General features: G+C 35.0%; 1 protein-coding gene across 1 annotated transcript in view; it reads right to left on the reverse strand.

Moving 5' to 3' along the window:
• Window positions 1-866, reverse strand: part of tekt4 (tektin 4) — a 12679-nt gene extending 11813 nt beyond the window's left edge. Inside the window, exons 1-2 of the mRNA XM_072916412.1 lie at window positions 828-866; window positions 114-651 (exon numbers count right to left, since the gene is read on the reverse strand). Of these exons, the coding sequence (XP_072772513.1) occupies window positions 114-651; window positions 828-862 (573 nt within the window). The 5' untranslated portion in view covers window positions 863-866. The remainder of the gene's footprint in view (window positions 1-113; window positions 652-827) is intronic.
• Between the last annotated feature and the right edge of the window lie 8691 nt (window positions 867-9557).

Raw genomic sequence — 9557 nt, forward strand, 5'->3', positions numbered from 1 at the left:
AGATAAGAGTTGTAGAAATTAGTTCTTTACAAGTGTACGTAAACTTTCGATCGCTACTGTATATGCATAATACAAATGAATAAGTTGCTATTAAATCTCCAATAAATGATCACCTTGATGAGTTCCTCCTCCACACAGTCCCGGACCAGGTCAGGCCCGAGTCTGCGGCTCCTGCAGGTGAGGTTATCGGCCGCGATGGCATACGGCGTCTCGGTGGCGTCCAGCGCCTTCTCCAGCCGCAGCTTCAGCGCCTGCAGGGCCTCGATGTCGGCCACCAGGCGGCCGATGTGCTCCTGCAGCTCGGACTTCCAGCGGTGGATGTCCTGGAGCCTCTCCCCCAGCAGGCGGCTCCCGCTGGTCTGCGTCTTCACGGTCGTGTTCTCCGTCTTCTGGCAGAGGACGCGGGACTCTTCCTGGATGCTGCGGGCCGAGTGCTGGTCGGCGCCGGCCTGCTGGAGGAGGCTGCGGTAGCTGGAGAACCAGTCGGCAGGGGTGTATTTAGCGGAGCGGAAGCCCGGGATAACCAGCGGCGGCGCGGCCTCCAGCTCTAACGGGGCCCCTTCGTCCTCCAGGAGCCCCGGAGTCGCCGCTCGACTGTCATATTGCGGCTTCGACACTAACACCTCCGAGCTCATTTTCTTACAACGACAACTACAAACAATTACAAAACAACAACAGTTATAAGAGCAAAGATAAATAGTGCGGCCAACAATGAGATGCGCTTGTTTGCTGACGCGTTGCTAGGATACAGCAGCGGCCACGTGACCCAGGAAGACAAGTGCACACTTAATCCAAATATTACATGACTTTGCTAAATATTTTCTGACCTGATGGCCTTTTTCTTTTGGTTGTCGGCGGCCATTGTTTCGCTTGGCAACAACAACAAAAATGTAATTAAATAGCAGATACTTAATCCCTCATTTATATTTGCTATGACGTAATGTGTTGTAATGGAGATGACACACTTGTCTTCCTTTTAACACGACATTACGCGCTCCTTAAAATTAAAGTCTTTGAAGTATTGTACCCGCTAGAAACCACGTTTGTACACCATTTGCACGCATCATGCATGTAATGTGTAATATTCATCAGTGTGTGTGTTAGACAATCATTGGTACTCTTAACTTTTAACTTTAATGTACACGCATTTTATAAACAAGTAAAACATAAGCAGTGATACAAATTCAACACCAGAGGGCGCCCTTACACACCGCATAAGCAAAATCAACGTCCGGTAAACCAAGGTGTCAAAGTCGTTTTCACGGAGGGCCACGTCACAATTATGTTTGGCTCCATAGGGGCCACTTCTAACTGTGAATAATATTATGACACATTTTTTATGCATTTTATTAGATTTTTTTCAAACTAAAATGTCCCAAAAATATGGTAAATTGCAAGAATTCCACCTCAAAATGTATTGACTGATTGATTGATTGAGTTTTGATAGTAGGCTATGATAACGAATATAGACACTTGCATCATATGTTATCTTCATTATAACACGTATATAAGACTTTTAAAGTAATTTTGATAGTAGACTATGATAACTAATATAGACACTTACATCATGTGTTGTCTTCAATATAACACTTATGCAACACTTTTAAAGTCATTTTGATAGTAGGCTAAGATAGCTAATATAAACACTTACATCATGTGTTGTCTACATTATAACACTTATATACGACTTTTAAAGTCATTTTGATAGTAGACCAATATAACTAATATAGACACGTTTGTCATGTGTTGTCTTCATTATAACACGTACATAAGACTTTTAAGGTCATTTTGATAGTAGGCTAATATGGCTAATATAATCACTTATATCATGTGTTGTCTTCATTATAACACTTATATAAGACTTTTAAAGTCATTTTGATAATAGACTAATATAACTAATATAGACACATCACGTGTTGTCCTCATTAGAACACTTATATAAGACTTTTAAAATCATTTTGATAGTAGGCTATTATAGCTAATATAGACACTTGCGTCATGTGTTGACTTCATTATAACACTTATATAAGACTTTTAAAATAATTTGGATAGTAGGCTATTATAGCTAATATAGACACTTACATCATGTGTTGTCTTCATTATAACACTTATACAAGACTTTTTAAAGTAATTTTGATAGTAGGCTATTATAGCTAATATAGACACATCATGTGTTGACTTCATTATAACACTTATATAAGACTTTTATAGTCATTTTGATAGTAGGCTATTTGAGCTAATATAGACACTTACATCATGTGTTGTCTTCATTATAACACTTATATAAGACTTTTTAAAGTAATTTTGATAGTAGGCTATTATAGCTAATATAGACACATCATGTGTTGACTTCATTATAACACTTATATAAGACTTTTATAGTCATTTTGATAGTAGGCTATTTTAGCTAATATAGACACTTACATCATGTGTTGTCTTCATTATAACACTGACTGTATATAAGACTTTTAAAGTTGTTTTGATAGTAGGCTATGATAACTAATATAGACACTTGCATCATATGTTGTCTTCATTATAACACTTATATAAGTCTTTTAAAGTAATTTTGATAGTAGGCTATGATAACTAATATAGACACTTACACCATGTGTTGTCTTCAGTATAACACTTATGCAACACTTTTAAAGTCATTTTGATAGTAGGCTATTATAGCTAATATAGACACATCATGTGTTGACTTCATTATAACACTTATATAAGACTTTTATAGTCATTTTGATAGTAGGCTATTTTAGCTAATATAGACACTTACATCATGTGTTGTCTTCATTATAACACTGACTGTATATAAGACTTTTAAAGTTGTTTTGATAGTAGGCTATGATAACTAATATAGACACTTGCATCATATGTTGTCTTCATTATAACACTTATATAAGTCTTTTAAAGTAATTTTGATAGTAGGCTATGATAACTAATATAGACACTTACACCATGTGTTGTCTTCAGTATAACACTTATGCAACACTTTTAAAGTCATTTTGATAGTAGGCTATTATAGCTAATATAGACACATCATGTGTTGACTTCATTATAACACTTATATAAGACTTTTATAGTCATTTTGATAGTAGGCTATTTTAGCTAATATAGACACTTACATCATGTGTTGTCTTCATTATAACACTTACTGTATATAAGACTTTTAAAGTTGTTTTGATAGTAGGCTATGATAACTAATATAGACACTTGCATCATATGTTGTCTTCATTATAACACTTATATAAGTCTTTTAAAGTAATTTTGATAGTAGGCTATGATAACTAATATAGACACTTGCATCATATGTTGTCTTCATTATAACACTTATATAAGACTTTTAAAGTAATTTTGATAGTAGGCTATGATAACTAATATAGACACTTACACCATGTGTTGTCTTCAGTATAACACTTATGCAACACTTTTAAAGTCATTTTGATAGTAGGCTCTTATAGATAATAGACACTTACATCATGTGGTGTCTTCATTATAAGACTTATATACGACTTTTAAAGTCATTTTGATAGTAGGCTAAGATAGCTAATATAGACACTTACATCATGTGTTGTCTACATTATAACACTTATATACGACTTTTAAAGTCATTTTGATAGTAGACCAATATAACTAATATAGACACGTTTGTCATGTGTTGTCTTCATTATAACACATATATAAGACTTTTAAGGTAATTTTCATAGTAGGCTAATATGGCTGATATAAACACTTACATCATGTGTTGTCTTCATTATAACACTTATATAAGACTTTTAAAGTCATTTTGATAATAGACTAATATAACTAATATAGACACATCATGTGTTGTCCTCATTAGAACACTTATATAAGACTTTTAAAATCATTTTGATAGTAGGCTATTATAGCTAATATAGACACTTGCGTCATGTGTTGACTTCATTATAACACTTATACAAAACCTTTAAAGTCATTTTGATAGTAGACTAATATAGCTACTATAGACACATCATGTGTTGTCTTCATTATAACACTTATATAAGACTTTTAAAATAATTTGGATAGTAGGCTATTATAGCTAATATAGACACTTACATTATGTGTTGTCTTCATTATAACACTTATATAAGACTTTTTAAAGTAATTTTGATAGTAGGCTATTACAGCTAATATAGACACATCATGTGTTGACTTCATTATAACACTTATATAAGACTTTTATAGTCATTTTGATAGTAGGCTATTTTAGCTAATATAGACACTTACTTACATCATGTGTTGTCTTCATTATAACACTGACTGTATATAAGACTTTTAAAGTTGTTTTGATAGTAGGCTATGATAACTAATATAGACACTTGCATCATATGTTGTCTTCATTATAACACTTATATAAGTATTTTAAAGTAATTTTGATAGTAGGCTATGATAACTAATATAGACACTTACACCATGTGTTGTCTACATTATAACACTTATGCAACACTTTTAAAGTCATTTTGATAGTAGGCTATTATAGCTAATATAGACACATCATGTGTTGACTTCATTATAACACTTATATAAGACTTTTATAGTCATTTTGATAGTAGGCTATTTTAGCTAATATAGACACTTACATCATGTGTTGTCTTCATTATAACACCTACTGTATATAAGACTTTTAAAGTTGTTTTGATTGTAGGCTATGATATAGACACTTGCATCATATGTTGTCTTCATTATAACACTTATATAAGTCTTTTAAAGTAATTTTGATAGTAGGCTATGATAACTAATATAGACACTTGCATCACATGTTGTCTTCATTATAACACTTATATAAGACTTTTAAAGTAATTTTGATAGTAGGCTATGATAACTAATATAGACACTTACACCATGTGTTGTCTTCAGTGTAACACTTATGCAACACTTTTAAAGTCATTTTGATAGTAGGCTCTTAGAGATAATATAGACACTTACATCATGTGGTGTCTTCATTATAACACTTATATATGACTTTTAAAGTCATTTTGATAGTAGGCTAAGATAGCTAATATAGACACTTACATCATGTGTTGTCTACATTATAACACTTATATACGACTTTTAAAGTCATTTTGATAGTAGACCAATATAACTAATATAGACACGTTTGTCATGTGTTGTCTTCATTATAACACATATATAAGACTTTTAAGGTAATTTTCATAGTAGGCTAATATGGCTGATATAAACACTTACATCATGTGTTGTCTTCATTATAACACTTATATAAGACTTTTAAAGTCATTTTGATAATAGACTAATATAACTAATATAGACACATCACGTGTTGTCCTCATTAGAACACTTATATAAGACTTTTAAAATCATTTTGATAGTAGGCTATTATAGCTAATATAGACACTTGCGTCATGTGTTGACTTCATTATAACACTTATATAAGACCTTTAAAGTCATTTTTATAGTAGACTAATATAACTAATATAGACACATCATGTGTTGTCTTCATTATAACACTTATATAAGACTTTTAAAATAATTTGGATAGTAGGCTATTTTAGCTAATATAGACACTTACATCATGTGTTGTCTTCATTATAACACTTACTGTATATAAGACTTTTAAAGTTGTTTTGATAGTAGGCTATTATAGCTAATATAGACACATCATGTGTTGTCCTCATTAGAACACTTATATAAGACTTTTAAAATCATTTTGATAGTAGGCTATTATAGCTAATATAGACACTTGCGTCATGTGTTGACTTCATTATAACACTTATATAAGACCTTTAAAGTCATTTTTATAGTAGACTAATATAACTAATATAGACACATCATGTGTTGTCTTCATTATAACACTTATATAAGACTTTTAAAATAATTTGGATAGTAGGCTATTTTAGCTAATATAGACACTTACATCATGTGTTGTCTTCATTATAACACTTACTGTATATAAGACTTTTAAAGTTGTTTTGATAGTAGGCTATGATAACTAATATAGACACTTGCATCATATGTTGTCTTCATTATAACACTTATATAAGTCTTTTAAAGTAATTTTGATAGTAGGCTATGATAACTAATATAGACACTTGCATCATATGTTGTCTTCATTATAACACTTATATACGACTTTTAAAGTAATTTTGATAGTAGGCTAAGATAGCTAATATAGACACTTACATCATGTGTTGTCTACATTATAACACTTATATACGACTTTTAAAGTCATTTTGATAGTAGACCAATATAACTAATATAGACACGTTTGTCATGTGTTGTCTTCATTATAACACATATATAAGACTTTTAAGGTAATTTTCATTGTAGGCTAATATGGCTGATATAAACACTTACATCATGTGTTGTCTTCATTATAACACTTATATAAGACTTTTAAAATCATTTTGATAGTAGGCTATTATAGCTAATATAGACACTTGCGTCATGTGTTGACTTCATTATAACACTTATATAAGACCTTTAAAGTCATTTTTATAGTAGACTAATATAACTAATATAGACACATCATGGGTTGTCTTCATTATAACACTTATATAAGACTTTAAAAATAATTTGGATAGTAGGCTATTATAGCTAATATAAACACTTGCATCATGTGTTGCCTTCATTATAACACTTATATACGGCTTTTCATTTTTTGCTGCTCCAGATAGATTTATTTTTGGTCCAAGATGGCTCTTTCAACATGTTGGCTTGCCGACCCCTGTGCTCGGGCATGGATGGTCTCACTGCTGTTTAATGATTTCTGCAAAGTGACAGACCAAACACTTGCGGCGCTAGCTGGCAAACAAAAATGATTATCAGGCTGCTTCCGGCCTCGGCAGTCTATAATATCGCACAGTATCGCAGTACACGTTTACAGCACTAGCGCCAACACCGAGTTAATTACGTGCATCTGTCTTCCTGCGCTACTTTGGTCCTGCTGTGGCAACCAGCCATGTTTACAGCCGAAAATATTTTTGCCACCTTTTAAAACTGCTGACCCCCGCCCTGGCCTGGACGGTGCATGATGAAATAGCACGACGGTGGCGGCGGAGAGCGTGCACTGATATTTTCCTCGGGCTCAGCCATTCCCCCAGACTCCAGCTGACCACACAGCTGCGCTTCTCACATACTGCACGTCAAACTGTTTCCACGTCTCACACACACCAGAAGGTTAACAGTAGGAACCCCTGAGCGGAGGGATAAGTGTGTCCCGAATTAGCGGGGATGCCAAGGAGAGCATGGGCTCGTTGCCAGGCGGGAGCTTGCCAAGGGTGGTGCTTGGCTCTCTGCTGGCATGTGGGCGACGAGCAAGACACGTGTGCAATGGTCTTCTTCAACGCCGAGCCAAGACTAACACATACACGCCTGAACATGAAGCCGGATAGTGTGTATGCAAAGGGGGGGTTCTTATTTTTAGATAATCCCCATCTTCAGGGCCTTTCTGCAACCTTCAAGCTGTTATGTCTATTCTTGGTGTGTTGCCTTCACTGTCTTACCTTGTCAGCTCTTTTGGAATATTTTACTAGATTAAATGTCTTTGGTTAAAACATATTTTCATACATATACTACTTCTTATCCTTCTCAGGGTCAAGGGGAAGCTGGAGCCTATCCCAGCTGACTCTGGGCGAGATGCACCAGTGTTTCTTAACCACAGCAGTACTCAGATGTAATACACTGTTCAACCACTTGTGGCAGTAATGACCTTATCAAACAAATAGAAGAAGTCTGGAGCTAAAGACATAGCAAAGTTTTTTAGCGCAAAAATTATGACGGAATTGGTGAAGCTGTATTTTCATTTGCACCTAAAGTTATTTAAGAAACATATATTATTATTAATTTAGTTGTTTGAATGTATTAATTTTAACACTGCATAACTGTATGTAAATGTTTAATCAGTTTCTTAGGCCCTTCCTTTGCAGTATTATTAGGGCCCGCAATGGCCCATTGCAAAAGGACTCCCACAGGGAGTCCTTATGCAATGGGACATAAGGACCTATTGTTATTCGTTCGTTTTATTCTTTATTCTTTATTATTCTTCCGCCGCCTCTTTGAGCACTAATTTGACCCACTTAACATGCTTCAAAACTCACCATATTTGACCCACCCATCAGGACCTGCGAAAATTGTCTTTTAGTAAAAAAACTGAACCGCAAAAATCAAAATTGCGCTCTAGCGCCCCCTAGGAAAAAACAACAACTAGACTGCCTGTAACTCCCACTAGGAAGGTCGGAAAGACATGAAACAAAAACCTCTATGTAGGTCTGACTCAGACCTAACTTTCATAATGGTACATTCTCGGGCTAAAATCTACAGGAAGTTGGCAATTCCCCCTTCAATACAAAAAAGTACTAAAAACAGTCACTTTTGCCTCTTTGAGCTGTAATTTGACCCCCTTAACATGCTTCAAAACTCACCAAACTGAACACACACATCAGGACTGGCTAAAACTGTGATCTAATGAAATAACCTAACCCCAAATCTAAAAATTGTGCTCTACAGCAATTTTTTTATAAAACGCACAAAAAACTGCTCCTCGGATGAAAAATCTTACACAACTGCCTGTAACTCTCCCTGGGAAGGTCGGAGAGACATGAAACAAAAACCTCTATGTAGGTCTCACTTAGACCTACATTTCATAAATTGACAACCCCCAGCAAAAATCAACAGGAAGTTTGCTATTCCCCCTTCAAAACAATTTCTTTGGAAAAACCGGTCACCTTCCTTCAAAATCTATCTCCTCTGAGCGCGTTTGTCGTTTCGGCTTCAAACTAACACAGGAGAGAGATTAACCCCTTGTGTATAAATTAACAGAACGGTTTTTTAATACCTGCTCCGGTTTTGATTTTATGACCCTTCAAAGACCCGCTGCGCTGATGCTGCTGCAATGCTGTTTTTTCAAGACGGCTGCTTAAAAGCAGGAAGCACCAACGTGCCCACACAATGCAGACAAGGTAGGTACACTAGACAAAAGTCTTGGGACACTTCAGACTAAAAGTAGACAAAAGTATTGGGACACTTAGGACTAGCACCTGCCAAATACGCGGGCCCGAACAACGCTGCTTGCAGCTTTAATTTATTTTTGAAGTCAGCCTGACAATCTTTTTGATTAGTACATACTTTCATTTCATTTGACAAGGTTTATCTTGTTAAAGCAGTGGTCCCCAACCTTTTTGTAGCTGCGGACCGGTCAACGCTTGAAAATTTGTCCCACGGACCGCGGGGTATATGGTATTTTTATTTTTTTTGTCATAAAGAAATACAATCATGTGTGCTTACGGACTGTATCCCTGCAGACTGTATTGATATATAATGTATATATTGTGTTTTTTATGTTGATTTAATAAATAAAAACAAGTTTTAATTTTTCTTTTTTATTTCTTGTGCAGCCCGGTACCGGTCCGTGGCCCGGTGGTTGGGGACCTCTGTGTTAAACTCTAAGTAGGTTAGTTATAATTATTGATTACAAATTAAAATCAAGAGTAAGATGACATATTTAGGGTTAATATAGGAGTGGGCTCCGGGCCCCTCTGTAGTGGAAAAAAATGGGCCCCAAGGTCAAAAAGTTTAAGAAGCCC

The sequence above is a fragment of the Nerophis lumbriciformis genome, linkage group LG27, assembly GCF_033978685.3.
Source record: "Nerophis lumbriciformis linkage group LG27, RoL_Nlum_v2.1, whole genome shotgun sequence".
Lineage (NCBI taxonomy): Eukaryota > Metazoa > Chordata > Actinopteri > Syngnathiformes > Syngnathidae > Nerophis > Nerophis lumbriciformis.